This window comes from Lepidochelys kempii, chromosome 7, assembly GCF_965140265.1.
Source record: "Lepidochelys kempii isolate rLepKem1 chromosome 7, rLepKem1.hap2, whole genome shotgun sequence".
NCBI lineage: Eukaryota > Metazoa > Chordata > Testudines > Cheloniidae > Lepidochelys > Lepidochelys kempii.
In genome coordinates, this window is record NC_133262.1 from 125,069,372 (window position 1) to 125,091,493 (window position 22,122).

The 22,122-nt window shown below is 49.2% G+C and overlaps 1 protein-coding gene across 2 annotated transcripts in view; it reads right to left on the reverse strand.

Moving 5' to 3' along the window:
• The window catches only part of ARHGAP19 (Rho GTPase activating protein 19), a 61,547-nt gene extending 43,170 nt beyond the window's left edge, over positions 1-18,377 (reverse strand). For both annotated transcript variants that reach the window (XM_073354614.1, XM_073354612.1), the window contains exon 1: positions 18,181-18,377. In XM_073354614.1, coding sequence (XP_073210715.1) covers positions 18,181-18,338 — 158 coding nt within the window. In that variant the 5' untranslated portion in view covers positions 18,339-18,377. The remainder of the gene's footprint in view (positions 1-18,180) is intronic.
• Positions 18,378-22,122: the final 3,745 nt, after the last annotated feature.

Consider the following 22,122-nt stretch of genomic DNA (forward strand, 5'->3'; position numbering starts at 1 on the left):
ACCTCCCCTGTTCCCTGTTTCCCCCCAGGACCCCCAACCCATCCAACCACCCTGCTCCCTGATTGCCCTGCCCCTTATCCACACCCCCGCCCCCGACAGGCCCCCCAGGACTCCTATGCCTATCCAACTGCCCCCTGCTCCCTGACTGCCCCCGCAACCCCCCAACCCATCCAACCCCCCTTGCTCTGCCCCCTGGGACCCCCAGCTCCCCGCCCCCTTACCACACAAGAGCCAGCCACGCCGCCACACTGCCTGGCAGGAGCGGAGCACTGAGGATGCGGGAGAGGGGGGACAGCAGGGGAGGGGCCAGGGGCTAGCCTCCCCAGCCGGAAGCTCAGGGACCGGGCAGGATGGTGCCGTGGGCCGGATGTGGCCCGCGGGCCGTAGTTTGCCCATCTCTCTTCTATAGAATAACTTATTTTTCTATAAAAAGAAAAGGAGTACTAGTGGCACCTTAGAGACTAACCAATTTATTTGAGCATGAGCTTTCGTGAGCTACAGCTCACTTCATCGGATGCAGCTCACGAAAGCTTATGCTCCAATAAATGTGTTAGTCTCTAAGGTGCCACAAGTACTCCTGTTCTTTTTGCGAATACAGACTAACACGGCTGCTACTCTGAAACTTATTTTTCTATATACATTTTAAATATAAATATTTAGTAATGTTTGCATAGATTATATTTACGAGCTCCTTAGGACAGGGACATGCTTTCTGTTGTGTGTCCCTGATGCCTTGCACAAGGGGAGCCAATCCCTGACTTGTATTTTTAGAGTCTACTACAATATAAATAATAAATCATAATAGAAAACACTTCCTTGCTGAAATTTTGCCCTGCTTCCCTCACATTTATTTAGGGAAATTTAAAGATAAAGTGTTGTACAGGCTTCAGATGTCACCAGTAACTCGTCTTTGCAACCTTTTAGGCATTGGCTAAATCATAGAATTTAGAATATTCAAGTTATTGCTACAATCTGTCATAAACAAATTGAGTTTCGTCAATTAAAGCAAACAGACCTGAAAAGCATCATTGCCCACACTCTGCTGCGGATCTAGAGACGTAAAGAAAAGTGCCCTTACTTGGGAAAGTCAGCTTGTCTGTTGCTTTAAATCTGCTCTTTAACTACAAAAAGAAAAGGAGTACTTGTGGCACCTTAGAGACTAACCAATTTATTTGAGCATGAGCTTTTGTGAGCTACAGCTCACTGCATCGGATGCTTACCGTGGAAACTGCAGCAGACTTTATATACACACAGAGAGCATGAAACAATACCTCCTCCCACCCCACTGTCCTGCTGGTAATAGCTTATCTAAAGTGCTCATCAAGTTGGGCCATTTCCAGCACAAATCCAGGTTTTCTCACCCTCCACCCCCCCACCAGCAGGACAGTGGGGTGGGAGGAGGTATTGTTTCACGTTCTCTGTGTGTATATAAAGTCTGCTGCAGTTTCCACGGTATGCATCCAATGAAGTGAGCTGTAGCTCACGAAAGCTCATGCTCAAATAAATGGGTTAGTCTCTAAGGTGCCACAAGTCCTCCTTTTCTTTTTGCGAATACAGACTGACACGGCTGTTACTCTGAAACCTGTCTTTAACTACAACAACACAGGGTATCAACTAACATTGCAATAGCGAGACTGGTTACGGCTGACATGGCATTTTCACCGACCTCTGCTATTCAAGTGCTTAGAACTTTCTGAAAGAAATTTATATTTTAGAGTGAAGTTGCTCTAAATTCTGGTCTGAGCCCAGAAGTTAATTAGTTCTTGAAAAATGTTAATAAAAGTCCATTTGTCCCCAGAGGGGAAAGGCAGCAGCTTTACATTAATAAAGTCTAGGGAAAAGGACAAAACAGGAATCTGGGAGGGAGCTGCACAGTATTCTGTACTGCTCCTCTAGCTAGATTGAACAGTGAATAATCTGTTTAATGCTTAAACTCTCCCTTTCTATGTAACCTGATGTAGTTCAAAAGGCACATGCATGTGCTATAATCAGATTAAAAACCTCATTGTAACGCAGCCATGCGATGGGGCACAAATAATGCTACTAGGGAAACCTTAACTCTGACTCCCTAGATTGTTGTCCAATTAAAGTCTCACCCTTCATACCACAGCGGTGCAACATTTTACATTTAAAAATGAAAAACAGCATCCATTTCCTCAGCTTTCAGGGCTGCACAATCTTTGTCACTGGCTCTAACTATTTTTATTTAAAATCCTTAGAGAGGCAGAGCTGGGAGGTAGGCTTGGGCCCAATCCTGCTTCCACTGATGTCAACCCAAACTAGCTTTTTCCATGGAACATTCCCTCTCGTTGTCTAATTGAATGGCAAGTAGCCAAGCAAATGTGGAGACACACTGCCTCCTGCAGAAGGAAGGGGCAGGCAGCCATAGCACCGGGATATGCACCAGACAGCAGGGCACACAGAAGAACCCTGGCTGTTTTCATCAGCCACAGGATTTAACCTCTCACCTTAGAGAGGCCATTCCTCAGAGGAACAGAATTTCTACAGCTTCGATGTTGCAACCTCTAATTCAAGTTGTGAGTTTCTAAAGAAAATATGGTTTGTTCTAAAACACTCTCGGGGCATATGCGCTTGTGCTGGCGTGTAGAGTGCAGACACCTCGTGCCCAGCTAGCACGGGTATAAAGAGCAGTGGAGACAGCGAGGCACAGCTTAGGCAAGTAGAGTGCCCTACATGTCTGAACCCACAGGGTCTGCACCCTAACCGGCTTTCTACACATGTGGGCAGCGCCTCCCCCATCTACACTGCTATTTTCAGTAGGGTGGCTGTCTGCTGCCAGAGCCTGCCATATCCACCCTGCCAGAGCCTCGCCGCAGGGACAGGCTCTGGCAGTTATGTATGTCACGGAGTCCCTGGGCGATGCTCTGGAACTGCTCCCTACGAAGCCAGGCAGGACTCTGGGGGAGTCTCCTTTCTGTGAGCAGCCTGCCTGCAGGACACACAGCTCACACAGCTTCCACCTTCCTGGGTCTGACCTCGGAGCATTCAGCATCCTCTGCCCCTCCATGTGCTTCTGACAGCGAGTCTGCCCAGGCGGGGTCCTGGGGAAGCCAGAGGGTCCTGCCCCCCAACTCCGCAGTCAGACAGGACTCTCAGCCAGCCAGTAAAACAGAGGTTTATTAGACGACAGGAACATGGTCTAACACAGAGCTTGTAGGTGCAGAGAACAGGACCCCTCAGCTGGGTCCATTTTGGGGGGCAGGGAGCCAGACAACCCCGTCTGCCCTTCACTCCATGTCCCAGCCAGCCCCAAACTGAAACTCCTTCCAGCCCCTCCTCCTCTGGGCTTTGTCCCTTTCCCGGGCCAAGAGGTCACCTGATTCCTTTGTTCTCCAACCCTTTAGCTCTCACCTGGCGGGGGGGAAGGGCCCAGGCCATCAGTGGCCAGGAAACAGGGTGTCGGCCATTCTCTCACCCCTGCACACACCTGCCCTCTAGGGCTCTGCAGTGATCATACACCCTTACCCCACCCCCTAGATACTTAAGAACTGCATAGGGGAAACTGAGGCACCCCCACACTATTCAGAGGAAACATTAAGAATAGTCCCACTTCGTCACAATGTACACATAGCCTTTGGAAGAAAACGTCTTCAGGCTCAGGGCTTTTCTGCAGGCGAAACCATTTCCAATAGAGTACTGTATATGTTTTTCTGCTATAACTATCCCAAAACTACACCCCACCACTTTGTTTATGCTGGTTTAAGCTAGTCACATGAGAAGTAACTGCAACCACCCCATTCTGCACTGCTTCTGAAATAGCCAGTCAGCTTCTGGGCAGATATCCCATGGTGCAATGTTCCAGTGCTAGATTCTACACATTCTGAGATATTTTTTTTTGCAGCATATTGTGAGATACCTACCAGAACCTATGGGAATTCTGGCACTCAAACTCCCATGATTCCTTTTTTGGTATCCCATATTTCATTTGGTTTTAGTAGGCCAGCACCATTTTCAAACTTGTCAGGCAGCATGGAGGAAGCGCTGCTGAGCGCCAGACTCCTGACAGACATTAATGTAAACAGCGGCGGTCATGCAGCCAGATGGCTCTGGAGGAGCTGGGAGCCAGCCATTGCACAATGTCGCGCAGATATTGCTGGAGGAGAAGAAACCCAGCAGTTACTTCTGTATGACATTTTCCTGGAGCAGCTTCCCTCCACCGAGCCCCACTTTTGTGTTTGGCCACCCGACACCAACTGGTGGGACAGGACATTGCTACAGAATTGGGATGACCACCAGTGGGGCAGAACTTCAAGATGTGGAATGCTACTGTCCTGAAGATCTCTGCAGAGCTCGCTCCAGAGCTGAAGCTGCAGAACACCCACGGGCCAGGTCCCATCAGCATGGAGAAGTGTGTGGCCATCATTCTCTGGCTAAGTGGCAGTTCTGCAGAAAGGACCTGGGGATTACAGTGGACGAGAAGCTGGATATGAATCAGCAGTGTGCCCGTGTTGCCAAGAAGGCTAATGGCATTTTGGGATGTATAAGTAGGAGCATTGCCAGCCGATCAAGGGAAGTGATTATTCCCCCCTCTATTCAGCACTGGTGAGGCCACATCTGGAGTATCGCATCCAGTTTTGGGCCCCCCACTACAGAAAGGATGTGGACAAATTGAATGAGTCCAGCAGAGTGCAACAAAAATTATTAGGGGGCTGGAGCACATTACTTATGAGGAGAGGCTGAGGGAACTAGGCTTATTTAGTCTGCAGGAGGGAGGGAGGGAGGATTTGATAGCAGCCTTCAACTACTTGAAGGGGGGTTCCAAAGAGGATGGAGCTCGGCTGTTCTCAGTGGTGGCAGATGACAGAACAAGAAGCAATGGTCTCAAGCTGTAGTGTGGGAGATCTAGGTTGGATATTAGGAAACACTATTTCACTAGGAGTGTGGCAAAAAACTGGAATTGGTTACCTCAGGTGGTGGTGGAATCTCCACCCTTAAAAGCCTCTAAGGCCCGGCTTAACAAAACCTTTGGTGGGATGATTTAGCTGGGGTTGGACTAGATGATCTCCTGAGGTCTATTCCAACCCTAATCTTCTGTGATTCTACGGACTTCACTAGTAATAAAGTGAGGTGGTCTGGAAAGGTCCATACCAGGATCTTTATGACAAATAGAACTTTGCTTCCATGATCACCAATGGACATTGGTGGTGACAGAGATGTGATTCCTCCAGTCATTATAGCAGACCCAGCTTACCCTCTGCTCCCTGGCTTATAAAGCCTTTTAGTGGACACTTTGATAGGAGAAAGGAGCTGTTTAACTCTCCCCTGAGCAGCTGCAGAATGACAATGGAGAGTGCATTTGGAAGACTGAAGGGAAGGTGGAGGTGCCTGATACAAAGGGCAGAGGGCATCTGAGAAATACCTACTTTGTCTTATAAGTGCTTGCTATAATTTGAACAACCTCTATGAGAGCAAAAGAGCCTCCCTGAAGGCAAAGGGGCAGAAGGACTTGTGGAATTTTGCGAAAGCCAGAGAAGCTGCCTCTGCAAAATCCCCCAACTAGTCAGGGAAGTGCCGTGCTCCCACTCTGAGAGCAGGGGCTAGGTGAGGGAAATGAATGTAATGTAACCAAGGCCATTAATATGCTTTGTGTAATGATGGTAGTAGGAGTGGATGTTCTTAGGCAGAGCAGGAGCCCGCCAAATTTCTTTTCAGCCAAGTTGTAATAAAAACCAATAGAAAAGGGACAGACCTGCCCAAAGTGCAGAGAATATATCTTTGCACCAATAGGGTCACACAAACACATACATGGCCTTGGGGGAGGGAGGGGTGTGGAATGACAGGGAAATGGCTTGTCCCTTGCAGTTCAGGGACAGGGGAGTCCCACTGTCCTTGACAGACTGCAGAGAGCAAGAGTGTTCTCCAGGAGGTTAGTTTAGTTCTGTGTCACAGCTGGCATCTTTTCCTGAATGTCCCTTGGTCCAGCCATGCATTCCCTTGACTGCTCCCTGTCCTCACTCCTTCTGAGCCAGGAACATGAAACCTTCCCTCCACTCTATTGTCTTGCTGGTATGCAGAAACTAGGCAGGCACATATCCTCTCTCTCTCTTCCCTTGGACTTTTGCCAGGCATTCAGAGATTGAGAACACTCCTCTCTGCCAGGGCTGTGGTGTGTCAGGTGCCAGGAGAACAAACAATATAAGACGTTGTCATCCGAGTATGGTTTCCACGCCAACAGTGATAAAATGTCACTCCCCCACACCCAAATTTTAGAATTCCCTTTCCCATGCTCTTGCCAGTCTGGGACATGCTTGGAGATGGTATGAGGTTTTCCACCTTATTTTCCCCCTCCCCCAGGACCTCTGTACCACTGCTAAATAGGGGGAAAGCAGCAGGTTGGAAATTGCATGGGCACCTCTGCAGGCTATTCTTACATTGGATGATGTTACTGTGAAGCACATCCCCAAGAGTCAGAGAAGGGTGCTGGGGTTTTTTTTTTTGCTTTATAACGAGGGGCTAACCAGGAAAATATGCAGAGTTGCTATTTACCAAGAAGCTGCCATTTCATCTTGTGTAGAAATAGAAGGAAACCGCTGCCTATATAGGAAGCCCTAAAAAGGCCACATTATCTTATTAATTATATGTATTACCATACCAGCTCGGAGCCTTAGCCCCAGCCAGGACCCCATCGGGCAAGGCACTATACAAACAGGGGAAAATGCAGTATATTTGCCTTAAATTCTCATTGACACCTGCTGATGAGCACAAAGACTTTTGCAATGATTGTTCTGAACGCATTCAGCTACAACGGGACTAACAGTGCTGTTCACTGTAACAAACAAAGGCAGATAATCGTGTCCTTATGTAAGCACAAATGCTATCTCTCGGTGCTTATGAATGTCTCATTTGGGCAATTATGAAATGCATAAGTAGCCATATCTAGCCAATTTACATCATTTTAGTGAATGTTTGAAAACTTCAGGTAGCTAAAAGTTCAGAGCAATGATCAAACTGTGATGCAGAGTAAGGTTTCTATTGCTATTTCTCTTTCTGTATGGACTGATACAATAAAAATAGCCAGCCATGTTGTTGGGGTTTTTTTGTTTTTTTAAATAAAAACCACTGTAGTTCTGCCATCTAGAGTAGGGGAAGGTCTGCTGGGAGGGAGAGGGAGTCTCAAGCAGCACAGGAAGGGGATTCAGGGCCAGCACAGTTGTTCCATGGTTGGTGGAGTCAATATTTCAGGGAAATCTGTGCATAAAACTTGTCAGTGTGGGCACTATTCTGAATCATTAGAAGACGAGTGAGTTAAAAGCCCAATGAGCTGAGAACTAGGGACACATTTCCATCCTCTCACATCTCAATATACTGCCCTGGCAACAAGTGCTGAGGAATCACCTCTAAAAGGTGGAGGAGAAGCCATGTACCCCCAAGACTGGGAGGATCACAGCCACCACTCCTAGGAGAAAATATAGGGTAGTGGGGGTTGGAGACTCTTTTTTGAGGGGTACAGAGGCATTTAACTGTCCCCCTGACATGGCATCCTGGGAGGTATGCTGCCTGCCAGGGGCCCGTATCAGAGACGTTACAGAGGGATTGTCGAGGATCATCCGGCCCGCTGACTCCTACCCCATGCTACTCATCGCTGTGGGCACTAATGATACAGCAAGGTATGACCCTCAGCTGATCAGAAGTGACTACAGGGCTCTGGGAGAAAGAGTGAAAGGGTTGGGAGCACAAGTGGTGTTCTCTTTGACCCTTCTGGTCAAGGGTAGGGGCCCAGGCAGAGACAGATACACCCCGGGGGGTGAATGCCTGTCTGCGAAGATGGTGTCTCCAGGAGGGCTTCAGCTTCCTTGACCATAGGATGCTGTTCCAGGAAGGATTGCTAAGCAGAGATGGGGTTCACCTATTGAGGAAGGGGAAGAGCATATTTGGATACAGACTGGATAACCTCATGAGAAGAGCTTTAAACTACGTTCAAAGAGGGCAGGTGATCAAAGCCCACAGGTAAGTCAAGAACAGAGAGACCTGGGAGAAGTTTTGCAATTTAGGGGGAGCATGGGCTGTTATAGAAGGGATAAAGGAGAGACAAGACAGAACTGTGGGGAAATTAAACCAGTATCTTATGTGTCTGTATACTAATGCAAGAAGAAAGGGGAATAAGCAGTAAGAACACAAAATACTAACAAACAAACAATAGAATAGTTGGCATCACAGAGCTGGTGAGATAATATGCATGACTGGAATATTGGCATAGAAGGTTATAGCTTGCTGAGGAAGGACAGGCAGGTTAAAAAGGGAGGAGATGTTGCCTTAGATATTAAAAACATACACAATTGGACTGAGGTTGAGATGGGAATAGGAGACAGACTTGTTGAGAGGCTCTGGCTAAGGATAAAAGGGGTAAAAAACAAGGGTGATGTTTGATGGTCTGTAGTAGACCCCTACCATGACAAGAAGAAGAGGTGGATGAGGCTTTTTTCAAATTAACAAAATTATTTAAAGCCCAGGACTTGGTGGTGATGGGGGACTTCAACACCCAGACATCTGCTGGGAAAAACAACACAGCGGGGCACAGAAACTCCAACAAGCTTTTGGAATGTATTGGAGACAATTATTTTATTTCAGAAGGTGGAGACAGCTACTAGGGAGAGACTGTTCTAGATTTGATTTTGACAAATAGGGAAGAACTGGTGGAGAATTTGAAAGCGGAAGACAGCTTGGGTGAAAGTGATCATGAAATGATGAGATTCTAAGGAATAGTAGGAGGGAGAACAATAAAATAAAGATAATGGATTTCAAGAAGGTAGACTTTAGCAAACTCAGGGAGCTGGTAAGTAAAATCCCATGGGAAGCAAGCGTAAGGGGAAAAACAATTGAATACAGTTGGCAGTTTTTCAAAGAGACATTATTAAAGGCACAAAAGCAAACTATCCCACTGTGTAGGAAACACATGAAGTATGGCAAGAGACCACCCTGGCTTAACCAGATCTTCATAATCTAAAAATCAAAAAAGAGTTCTCTAAAAAGTTGAAACTAGGTCAAATTACAAAGCATAAATATAAACAAATAACACAAGTATGTAGGGACAAAATTGGAAAGGCCAAGGCACAAAATGAGGTCAAACTAGCTAGAGATATAAGGCTAACAAGAAAACATCCTATGAATACATTAGAAGCAAGAGGAAGACCAAGGACAGGGTAGGCCCGTTACTCAATGAATGGGGGAAAACAATAATAGAAAATGTGGAAATGGCAGAGGTGCTTAATGACTTCTTTGTTTCAGTTTTCATCGAGAAGGTTGGTGGTGATTGGACATAACAGTGAATGCCGGTAAAAATGAGGTCGGATCAAGAGAGGCTAAAAATAGGGAAAGAACAAGTTAAAAGTTACTTAGACAAAATAGAGGTCTTCAAGTCACCAGGGCCTGATGAACTGCATCCTAGAATACTCAAGGAGCTGACTGAGGAGATCTGAACCATTGGCAATTATCTTTGACAAGTCATAGAAGACGAGAGAGATTCCAAAAGACTGGAAAAGGGTAAATATAGTGCCCACCTACAAAAGGGAAATAAGTCCAACCCAGGGAATTACAGACCAGTCAGCTTAACTTCTGAACCCAGAAAGAATCATAGAATATCAGGGTTGGAAGGGACCTCAGGAGGTCATCTAGTCCAACCCCCTGCTCAAAGCAGGATCAATCCCCAACTAAATCATCCCAGACAGGGCTTTGTCAAGCCTGACCTTAAAAATATCTAAGGAAAGAGATTCCACCACCTCCCTAAGTAATGCATTCCAGTGTTTCACCACCCTCCTAGTGAAAAAGTTTTTCCTAATATTCAACCTAAACCACCCCCACTGCAACTTGAGACCATTACTCCTTGCTCTGTCATCAACTACCACTGAGAACAGTCTAGATCCATCCTCTTTGGAACCCCCTTTCAGGTAGTGGAAAGCAGCTATCAAATTCCCCCCACATTCTTCTCTTCCGCAGACTAAACAATCCCAGTTCCCTCAGCCTCTCCTCATAAGTCATGTGTTCCAGTCCCCTAATCATTTTTGTTGCCCTCCGCTGGACTCTCTCCAATTTTTCCACATCCTTCTTGTAGTGTGGGGCCCAAAACTGGACAGTACTCCAGATGAGGCCTCACCAATGTCAAATAGAGGGGAACGATCATGTCCCTCGATCTGCTGGCAATGCTCCTACTTATACATCCCAAAATGCCATTGGCCTTCTTGGCAACAAGGGCACACTGTTGACTCATATCCAGCTTCTCGTCCACTGTAAGCCCTAAGTCCTTTTCTGCAGAACTGCTGCCGAGCCATTCGGTCCCTAGTCTGTAACGGTGCATGGGATTCTTCTGTCCTAAGTGCAGGACTCTGCACTTGTCATTGTTGAACCTCATCAGATTTCTTTTGGCCCAATCCTTCAATTTGTCTAGGTCCCTCTGTATCCTATCTACCGCTCCTCCCAGTTTAGTGTCATCTGCAAACTTGCTGAGGGTGCAATCCACACCATCCTCCAGATCATTAATGAAGATCTTGAACAAAACCGGCCCCAGGACTGACCCTCGGGGCACTCCGCTAGATACCGGCTGCCAACTAGACATGGAGCCATTGATCACTACCTGTTGAGCCCGACAATCTAGCCAACTTTCTATCCACCTTATAGTCCATTCATCCAGCCCATACTTCTTTAACTTGCTGGCAAGAATATTGTGGGAGACCGTGTCAAAAGCTTTGCTAAAGTCAAGGAATAACACGTCCACTGCTTTTCCCTCATCCACAAAGCCAGTTATCTCATCATAGAAGGCAATTAGATTAGTCAGGCATGACTTGCCCTTGGTGAATCCATGCTGACTGTTCCTGATCATTTTCCTCTCCTCTAAGTGCTTCAGAATTGATTCCTTGAGGACCTGCTCCATGATTTTTCCAGGGACTGAGGTGAGGCTGACTGGCCTATAATTCCTAGGATCCTCCTTCTTCCCTTTTTTAAAGATGGACACTACATTAGCCTTTTTCCAGTCGTCTGGAACTTCCCCCGATCGCCATGAGTTTTCAAAGATAATGGCCAATGGCTCTGCAATCACATCCGCCAACTCCTTTAGCACTCTTGGATGCAGCGCATCCGGCCCCATGGACTTGTGCTCATCCAGCTTTTCTAAATAGTCCCGAACCATTTTTCTCCACAGAGGGCTGGTCACCTCCTCCCCATGCTGTGCTGCCCAGTGCAGTAGTCTGGGAGCTGACCTTGTTAAGATAATGGAGCAAATACTTAAGCAATCAATTTGCCAACATCTAGAAGATAATAAGGTGATAAGTAACAATCAGCATGGATTTGTCAAGAACAAATAGTGTCAAACCAACCTGATCACTTTCTTTGATGGGTTACAAGCCTTGTGGATGGGGGGAAGCGGTAGACGTGGTATATCTTGACTTTAGTAAAGCTTTTGATACTGTCTTGCATGACCTTCTCATAAACCAACTAGGGAAATGCAACCTAGATAGAGCTACTATAAGGTGGGTGCAAAACTGGTTGGAAAACCATTTGCGGAGAGTAGTTAGTGGTTCACAGTCATGCTGGAAGGGCATAAAAAGTGGGGTCCCACAAGGGTCAGTTCTGGGACTGGTTCTGTTCCATATCTTCATCAATGATTTAGATACTGGCTTGCAGAGTACACTTAAAGTTTGCGGATGATACCAAGCTGGGAGGGGCTGCAAGTGCTTTGGAGGCTAAGATTAAAATTCAAAATGATCTGGACAAACTGGAGAAATGGTCTGAAGTAAATAGGATGAAATTCAATAAGGACAAATGCAAAGTACTCCACTTAGGAAGGAACAATCAGTTGCACACATACACAATAGGAAATGACTGCCTAGGAAGGAGTACTGTGGAAAGGGATCTGAGGGTCATAGCGGACCACAAGCTAACTACGAGTCAACAGTGTAACGCTGTTGCAAAAAAAAAAAAAAAAAAAAAAAAAAAAAAAGGCGCAAATATCACTCTGGGATGTCTTAGCAGGAGTGTTGTAAGCAAGGCATGAGCAGTAGTTCTTCTACTCTGCACTGATTTGGCCTCAACTGGAGCAGTGTGTCCGGTTCTGGGGGCCACATTTCAGAAAAGATGTGGACAAACTGGAGAGAGTCCAGAGAAGAGCAACAAAAATGATTAAAGGTCTAGAAAACATGACCTATGAGGGAAGATTGAAAAAAATTGGGTTTGTTTAGTCTGGAAAAAGAGGACAAAGGGGACATAACAGTTTTCAAGTACATAAAAGATTGTTCCAAGGAGGTAAATTGTTCTTGTTAACCCCTGAGGATAGGGCAAGAAGCAATGGGCTTAAATTGCAGCAAGGGAGGTTTAGGTTGGACATTAGGAAAAAACTTCCTAACTCTCAGGGTGGTTAAGCACTGGAATAAATTGCCTGAGGCTGTGGAATCTCCATCACTGGAGATTTTTAAGAGCAGGCTAGACAAACACCTGTCAGAAATGGTCTGGATAATACTTAGTCCTGCCACGAGTGCAGGGGACTGGACTAGATGACCTCTCAAGGTCACTTCCAGTCCTATGATTCTATGACTAGTGGTATCTGGACAACAAGGCAGCATCTAGCAGTCCCTGGAACAAAGTTACTTAAATCCTCCTATACAGTCAGTACCCAGACAGTTTATTGTAACGCAACATGGAATACTTACTAGTAGAGGTTTCCTTCCCAGTAGTGTGCGGCTAGCAATCCACCTGGGTCTCAGGGAGTGTCTCTTCATGGGTCTCTGGCTCAGGTGTGCTGAAAATATCGTAGCTGTCTGGGGAAATTTCTTCACAGGGTCTGTGGCCAGTTCTAAACAGCCACAACATAGCAGGATTCTGCGGTGACCTGGCAAAAATCCAATCCAGCTCCTCTGAATATGCACATGTAGCAGGAGCATTACTGATGGGCTTGTTTTGGTCCCTCTTTTGGTCCCGTTTTCATAGTTCTGCTTGAGCTTTGGTGGGCACAGGGGTGCGTCCCAGGAGTGCCCCTTTTCCCACAATTGTTCCAATAGCCACTTGTAGATATCCACATCCTGGTAAGGGCTGTTAAGATGGGGGTTGACATGCTCCTCTCCCCAGAGGGCAAAGACACCCAGGCCCTCCAGATAGGACCACACAGAAATACAGGCATGGCTGCTAGAATGGACTTCAGGTATGTGAACTTACCAAGGGGTAGAATCACAAAGGGGCATACCTGGCCATATGCTAGCCATTAAAGAGAGGAGAGAGACAGAGACAAGGTAGGTAAGGAAATATCTTTTATTGGACCAACTCCTGTTGGTGGAAAGTACAAACTTTAGAACCTGAAAGTTTGGACCTTCAACCAAACACCAAAAGAAGTTGGTCCAATAAAAGATATTACCTTACCTAGCTTGTATCTCTCATTTCTTGAGATCAATGTGGCTACAACACCACTGCAAACAGCATTTAAATAGGCAGGTGACATCTGGACAAGAGGACCCTGGAGCAGTGGAGGGCACATGGGTAAACAGACAGGCTAGTCTAGGTATAAAGTACTACAGAGTGGGATAGCAGTGGGAGGACATCTTGAAGTGAGGTAGTTAATTCAAAATGGGGATGTATCCACATGAACCATATACCAGAATATATACTCATTCCCGACTAGTGTTATGCCGCTTGCAAAGAGGATTAAAGCAGGATAAGACAAAAGATAAATCAAAAAATAACTTGTATGGATGCAAGGCAGTTGATGTCAGGGGGAAAAAAAGCTGTCCTCAGAATCTGGAAATTGGTGGGGGGGTCCCCCCACCCTGAAACATGTATTTTGTGACTGAGCCACGACCAGAGGGATGCATCAGATTTCTCTTTCATGTACTCAACCAAGCCCAGGGAGCACTGACTGAGATTCCTGCACTATCAATAATCCCCTCAGCACTTTTACAAAAGTAAATTACACACATTAAATCAAACATGTTAAAAAAGTTCCAGACAGAAGTGAGTCTAAGGAGGGTCCTCCTCAAAGGGCCTCTCCCACCCTAAAGCATGAGCCAGCCCATAACCCAGCTGTCCCCTGCAGGGTACCAACCCCACCCGCGAAATGTTGAGAAGTCTCCACAACAAAGCAGAATAATGTCAGGATCAAAGCTGAGCTCTGGCAAACCCGGGGGAGAAGCCAGGTCCAGAGCCACCCAGAACTTCCTGCCTCAGAGGATCACACCTGCCATGTCATTACACAGGGAGAGAGGGGAGGTCTTGCTGGGAAGCCAAAGGCAAACCCATTAAAACGTCTCTTTGGGAGAGGGCTGGCAGCCAGTTACCCCTGTGCTGTGCTCTTAGTGAGCAGCCTGCCTCATTCTGCATGAACTGCCATTTCTGAATGGTGTGAGGAGAACGCCCCCACGTAGTGCACACTGCTCTCACCCAACCAGGAGGCGGGAAAGGCCAGGAGCACTGGAGCGAGGGCTCTGCATCAGGAAGAGAAGGATGCAACTTTCCTGCCAAGTGCAGATAATAAAATAGCGTCGTCCTGAGAAAAGCTGCAGCCCACAGAGGCGGAGGATCCCGCCAGGCCATAAGCCTTTGAAACAAACAGCTGGATGGGCTGCAATAGCCTCCATCGTTCTCCCCAAACAGAACAGGGGGTGTGTGGCACCTAAGAGACTAACAAGGTTATTGGAGCATCAGCTTTTGTGGGCTACAGCTCACCTCATCGGATGCATGTGTTACCCGTCGGATGCCACTTATATGGTGGTGACCAAGAGGATTTGCTACCCTGCCCCACAGGGTGATGGGGCTGCAACACCCCCTGTGGGAGAAGCCAACACTTGTGTTGGCAAACAAAATGAAAGCCAAAACCTCAAATAAATGTGTTCATCTCTAGGGTGCCACAAATCTTCCTGTTCTTTTTGCGGATACAGACTAACAGGGCTGCTGCTCTGAAACCTGTCTTTTTCCCAGTTACTTCCCCCACACCGATTCATACAGACAGCTTGGATTATGGAGAACAAAACTCTGTATGGAACAGAGAAGGGGCACTGTGAACAGTTTAGAGAGTAATTTTATGCAAGTTTGGTTCAGTTCTGCAATTTAACCAGGATGTGTGCTTGCTGGCTCTATGCAAGGGCCTCACAGAAAGCACAATGCCTGAAAGCAACAGAATGGGAGTGACGCAGGCAAATGGACCTATCTCCAGAAGCCAAAGTCCCAGAGCCAGAGGTGAGAGAAAGAACTAAAGGAGAATAGGTTCTAAAGTAACTAAGAGAAAGCTGCATGAACCTGCTAAAAAAAAAATTATATATAGATAGAGAGAGAGAGCGCGCGCGCGCGCTATTTGCTGAGGAGGGAGAAGTGTCCAACACCAGCTATGGCCAGGAAAGGAGCAATGGGGGCCAAATGTGTCACATCATCAAGACTTGGTGGACTTCAGTGTGACTGCTACTTAATACATCAAAGAGCCATTTCAGTGCCAATCTGCCCCCCCCCTTTGTTTTCTCCACTGGTTATACACTTAGATGAGCTGTCCCTAACCCCCCCCCCCTTACTTGTCTGTGTCCCCACACCGGGGCAGTGGGGGGGGGAGGAGGGGAGAAGAGAAAGAGGAGGAGGAACAGCGGTAAGGTGGTTAAGGCTAAGGCCAGGTTTGTGGCCGGGAGAGGTGCCACAGCCAGGGGCCGAGGCTGGAGCGGGAGCAGAGCTGCAGCCAGGTGCGGCTCCGCTTCCGGCTTTGCCCCCAGCATTGGTCCCAGGTAGGGAATGGAGCCACAACCAGCGGCTAGTGTGGTGATGGGAGTAGAACCGCACCAAGGCCGGGACCAGGGATGCAGCTGGAGGCAGGAGCAGAGCAGGGGAGGGGAGGGGAGGGCTTCATGGCGCTCCCTCCCCACCCCTGGGCAGGGTTTCTTGGGCTGCACCCCCCCCCCCCGACACTCCTCCATGCCTCCCTAGAGAGGTTGCACCCCACACTTTGGGGACCCTCTGGCTTACACTGTAAGCTATTTGGGGGCAGGGGCTTGTTATTTCCTGCACACAGTGCCCAGCCCAATGAGGAATCAATTCCTGATTGGCACCTCTGGACACAAAGACACACCCCAGTTCAAATGTGGGGTGACATTTTACACAGTGCCACGAACATGATCACTAGAACAAGGACACTGGCTAGGCTGGTAGACGGAGGCACCTAGATGCTGCTTTGGATTGTGTGGGCAAGTAATGCTACCCCACCCCCTCTTCCGACCAGACAATGTACTGGAGTGTAGAAGAACAAGGATCCTGCTGTCCGAGCCCAACAAAGCCCTGGATAAGAACAGGAGGGGGTGTTACATGCAGTCATAGAAATAACTGCAGAAAGAACCCTGCTGGAGCTTGGGTCTGGAGGGTTGCCCAACAGGACAGGAATGTGTTGTGGGTTTTTTGTTTTTTTGTTGTTTTTTTTTAAGTAAGTCTGTCTCCATGCTAGATTTTAAGGAAGTGTCACTGCCCAGGGTGGGGGGTAGAGGGGTGAGTGATATCAAGATTGCCCTCAGATAAGGCATTTTCAGAGAGACAAGATGCACTGAACCAGGAGGCAGGAGCTCTGCCACAAGCTTCCTGCAGACCCACACACCACTCACCTCAACTCCAGTTGCCTCAGTTTTCCTCTCAAATAGGTATTGCACTTGTACTTCCCTCTTTTGGTTTGGCTGTTTAGACTGTGAGCTCTCTGGGGCAGAGGCGGTCTCTTCGTAGGCATTTGTACACAGGGTTAGTATAGCCGTATTGGTCTCAGGATATTAGAGACCAGGTGGGTGAGTGGATCTTTTATTGCAGTGGTTCTCAGCCCTTACAGACTACTCTACCCATTTGAGGAGTCTGCTTTGTCTTGCGTACCCAAAGCATCACCTCACTTAAAAACAACTTGCTTACCATATCAGACATTGAAACACAAAAGAGGCACAGCACGCTATTACTGAATAATGGTCGATTCTCATTTTTACCATGCAATTATAAAATAAATTGTTTGGAATATAAATATTGTACTTACATTTCAGCATATAGAGCAGTATAAACAAGCCATTGTCAGTATGAAATTTGAGTTTGTACTGACTTCATTAGTGTTTTATGTGGCCTGTTGTAAAACTAGGCAAATATCTAGAGGCGTTGATGTACCCTCTGGAAGGCCTCTCTGGACTCCTGGTTAAGAACCACTGTTTTGGTGGACTAATGTGTGCCAGCAAGAGAGACAAGCTTTCAAGCTCCACAGAGTTTGGAAAAACTATTCAGAGGGCGTGTCTACACCACGCAGCTTTTAGCAACAAGGCTGCGTCCACACGGCCTTGTCACTAAAAGTCAGCATGTGTAAATGCTCCTCATTGGCCCCCTTGTTGACAAAATACCACCCGCTCGCTGAGCTGGAGTTAGCTTTGTCACACTGCCATTTGCAAAACTTTGTGTCTTTGCAGTGTGTGGGGGTGGGGGGGTGGGGGTGGAGGCTTAAGTACCTGCGAAAGAAACGTTTTCTTCGCAGAAGGAGGTACTGCCCCGACGAAGTGGGCTGTAGCTCACGCTCAGATAAGTTGGCTAGTCTCCGAGGTGCCCCCCCCGTTCTTCCGGCACAGCGCAGACCCGGGCAGGGCGTCACAGCGCAATGCGAGGAACCGGGGGGGGGGGGGGGGCTTGCGGCACCCTGGCGACGGACCCACGTGCCGGGGCCTCCGCACGGGATGAAGCGGGCTCCCGCCCGGGCAGGCGGAGGCCCCGGCACGTGGGTCCGTCGCCAGGGTGCCGCAAGCCCCCCCCGGTTCGTCGGGCGGGTGCAGACGGACCCGGCCGCTGCTCGGGCGCCTCTCGGCGCAGCGCCCGCGGCGGCCGGTCTCCGCGGGGCAGATAACGCCCCCCCCCGGCCCGTATTTCGCGGGGCGGGCGCCGGGGCAGCTTAGGCGCCAACAGGCGGGCTCGTCTCCGAGGCGCCCCGAGGCCGCCGGCTGGGCTTGCGGCGGGCGCCGAACCGGCTGCGGCGGGGACACACGGGGGGGGGGGCAGCGCAGGAGCCGCGGCCTGCTCGCGCCCCGCCAACCGGCGCCGGGGGGGGGGGTTCGCCCCCAGCAGCGTTCTCCCTTCCGGCCCCCCCGGCCCCGGGTCTCCCTCAGGCCCCCGCCGGAGCCAGCCAGAGGCCGAGCCGCGGGGCCGGGCCGGGCCGGGCTGGGCTGGGCTGGGCTGGACCGGACCGGACCGGACCGGACGCGCACCTACCTGCCGCCCCGGCGCGCAGCGGCTCCTGGGCTCCCCGCCGCCATCTCATACCTGCCGCTCCGCTTCCCCATTGGCCCTCCGCGCCCCAGCCCCTGCAAAGCGATTGGCTGGAGCGAGCGCCGTCCCGGGGCGGGGCCCCCAAAGGGCGGGGCCGCCATTGGCCGGTTCGAATAGTCAACAGACGACCCGCGCGCTGGCCGGGCGGGGGGCCGCCGGGTGCGCAAAGGGTCCTGGGGGTTGTAGTTTTCCTGAGGGGGAGGGGGATCAGCAGGCCCCGCCCCCAGGCTGAGGACACGCCCCAGGGCGGGGAAGCCGCGGGGGTGGGGGTGGAGCAGCCCCTGCCTGTGGGGGGGGAGGGGGCAGGGGTTCCCCAGCTGCCAACGCTGCCTGGGCTGGCACAGGCCGAGGCAGTGGGGACGTGGCAGCCCCTCTGTGTGGCCAGGGGCAGGGGGGTACCTCAGGTCCCCCCCTCGCTGCAGCCCTCAGCACATGGGCAGGCCAGGGCCCCTCCAAAGGGGGTCGGGGTCCTTGTCCCCATTGCACAGCCAGGGGCCGCACAGGGGGAAGGGCTTGCCCACACCACAGGGCGGAACAGTCCGAGGCAGATCTGAGACACCGCTCGTACCCCCGGCCCCCCGCTCCGTTCTGCTGGGGCCACCCCGGCTGTTACACCTGGTTCCACTGACGTCAAGGCAGTTAGTCTGGATTTACACGGGTGCAGCAGAGCCCAGCCTGGCCTGACGTCATTCCCAGTTCACTGAGCAACTGAGGGGCGAGTCTGGCCGGGGAGGATAACTCCTACCTAAGTCAAACCAGGGGTCGGCAGTAAGAGGAGAAGTCACTGTGGGACCCATTCTCCCATTAGCCTACGTCAGAGGTTCTCAGACTGTGGTCCGCGAGCTCCATTCAGGAGGTCCGTGGACAGTTCCCTCTGAGGTGCCCGCCTGGGCGGCTGCACACAAGAGAACAAAGGGCCACCCACCTAATTAGTGGAGCCGCACAGGCATGGCTCCACTAATTAGGTCTGGACCCTGGAGAAGACGCACATGTAAGGTGGCCTTGGGGGAATAGGGGGCAGTGGGGTGAGAAGAGGGGGTGGAGGAAATTTTGGACATGCTGGGCTCTGGCAGCCAGAGAAAGAAACGGCTTTCCCCAGCTCCAGGGCTGTGGCTGCACTTTACAACAGCTAAGGGTACAAACAACATTTGGAAAGATCATTAAGTGGTCCGCGGAGACCCTCAGCAATTTTCAAGTGGTCTGCGAAAAAAAAGGTTTGAGAACCACTGGTGCGTGATGTAGGGGAGGGCAGAGAGGGAGCTGGAACTCACCGAGGGCCTTTAGAATTCCTGCCGTGGTGGCTTGGTTCCCCTGCTGAGGAAACCAGGTCCTTCACTCCGGGGTCCCCTTAGCTCATGTTGGTTACCTCCATGACGTGAGGGAAGGTGCCCAGCCAGAATCCACTCCCTCCCAACTTGCACAGCTCCTGTGCAGGGGAAAGGGAGGAACGTGCCACAGAGACAACACACATACAAACGTCCACCTAAGCAGGTAGAGGTCTGCATGGGGAGAGACCCTGCTATGCAGTTTTCAGGGGGATAATCTGGCTTGCAACATTTAAGGCCTGATTTCCAGAGGTGCTGAGCATCCACATCACCAGCTGGATTCAGTGATCCATAAAACCTCACCACCTTTACAAACCGGGCTCCTAGAGCCTGACAGAACATGAGCAATCAACAACACTGGAGGTGTAGGAAGAGCAAGTCATGCCAAAAACCTGGGTTGGTTTTTTTTTTGACAGAATTGACCATCTTTGGACAAAGAACACAGCAGGTTTCTGGCCTTAATAAAGCACCGGATACGGTGATTCACAAAATCATATTAAACGATAGAATTCCAGCTGTCTCGGATAGGAGCATGGTCACATAGACTAGAAACTGCTCTACAAATAACTAACAATAATAGAGCCACAAAATGACCATAGCATATGGACTGACTTGGAGGTGGGCCTGGTGAGGTGCTTCATGGTGGGGTGGTAGGTCTCATTTTTTCTTATTTATTAAATGAGCTGAAAAAGGGAGCAGGTCGCGACAAAATCTCCAGATGATGCAAAACTGAGAGAAGCTGCATCCGCCGGCGAGGACAGAGAAATTATACAAAAGGTCACGTATGTTAGAAATATTGGCAGGGAATTACAGATGAGATTCAACTTGGATAAATGCAGCTGATGCATCTGGGAAAATAAAACCATCTGGGAAAGAGAAACCTAGGAGTAAGGAGCAGACGGATGAGGAAGACAGTGAATGAGGAGAGTGGGCAGAGAATTAAGCAGCAGTTTGCAATGCATTATGCCAGAAAGAAACAAACCTGATTTGGGGCTGCCGAAGCAGTAGCGTGACACGCAACAAGAAGCTGGTATTCTGATGTACAGCCTTCAATACAGACAGACACAACTCTTTTATGAGGCCAGATCCTGATGAGATCTTGCCTTTTTTCTCAGTCCTCACTCAGGGAAACCCCCGTTGAAGTCTAACCTCTGACCCGAGTCAGCTACAATATTAAGCAAAAAAAAAAAAAAATTCACAGTGGATATGACCTTGTATTCTGTGCCCATAGGATTTGCCACAGAATCCATCCCTGCCACAGAACTGTGTTCGTCAATCTCAGCCTGCATTTCCAACAATGATGTCTCAAGGTCTCTTCTGGTTGTACAGGTAACCTTGAAAACATGGGCCAGGTGAAGTGAAGCAGTGTTTTGGTCAAGAAGCAGCAGGCAGCCTGAAAGACTGGCTCCGAGAAAGGTGGGCTGCTCCATCATCACATGGGGTGTTAATGCCAAAGACTATTTAAATGTCAATATGTTTAACTATTTCACTGCCGATCTTTTAGCTAATGTGCAGTCTCACCATCTCCAGCTGCCTCCTTACTACCCTCATGCCAAAAGCCCCAGTGTTTGTGTGTCTCTCTCAAACGCACATGCAGCTCCCTTGGCCACTCCGATGAGTTACATATTCTCACTACCAACATCTAAAGTGTGGGACAGCATCAAATAAATGGAATGTAATATCAGAATAACTCAGAGGACACTGCTGATTGGATTGTGCACTTTCAGATTTAATTTAAAAACTCTCTTTTTAATTAAAATTAAGCTCCTGCCAAATTTCCCAACTGCTGCCTCACAGCCATGCAGAATCCAGGGACCATGCCAGAGACTCCAGGCCCAGCTTGCCATTGTATACCCAGGGTTTTGGATCCATTCTCTCCTTCATGGAAATACCGGCTCCAGGCTCCAGTGGGAGTTGTGTCTGAGTAAGGACCGGGAGATAGCACCATAAGGAGCTCAGGGTTTGCTCTGGGATTCTGTGGTATTTTGGGGAGTTGACTCCATGTCCCAAAGGATTTTGGGATTCGTATCAGTATCTTGCATCCATTCTTGGAACAAAGGAAACCTGATCAAACTGAGGTTGGGGGAAACCCTAACTGGAGAAGGAGGGAGCCATTGTCCTCCACCTGTTCCTATCTCCTGTTGCAATAGCCCTCCAAAATATTAGCCCGCCCAGAGAATACACAACTAGATTTCAAGCAGGTACAAAGCCTACACTAAGAACAGGAGGACTTGTGGCACCTTAGAGACTAACCAATTTATTTGAGCATGAGCTTTCATGAAAGCTTCTGCTCAAATAAATTGGTTAGTCTCTAAGGTGCCACAAGTCCTCCTAGAATCATAGAATCATAGAATATCAGGGTTGGAAGGGACCCCAGAAGGTCATCTAGTCCAACCCCCTGCTCAAAGCAGGACCAATTCCCAGTTAAATCATCCCAGCCAGGGCTTTGTCAAGCCTGACCTTAAAAACCTCTAAGGAAGGAGATTCCACCACCTCCCTAGGTAACGCATTCCAGTGTTTCACCACCCTCTTAGTGAAAAAGTTTTTCCTAATATCCAAT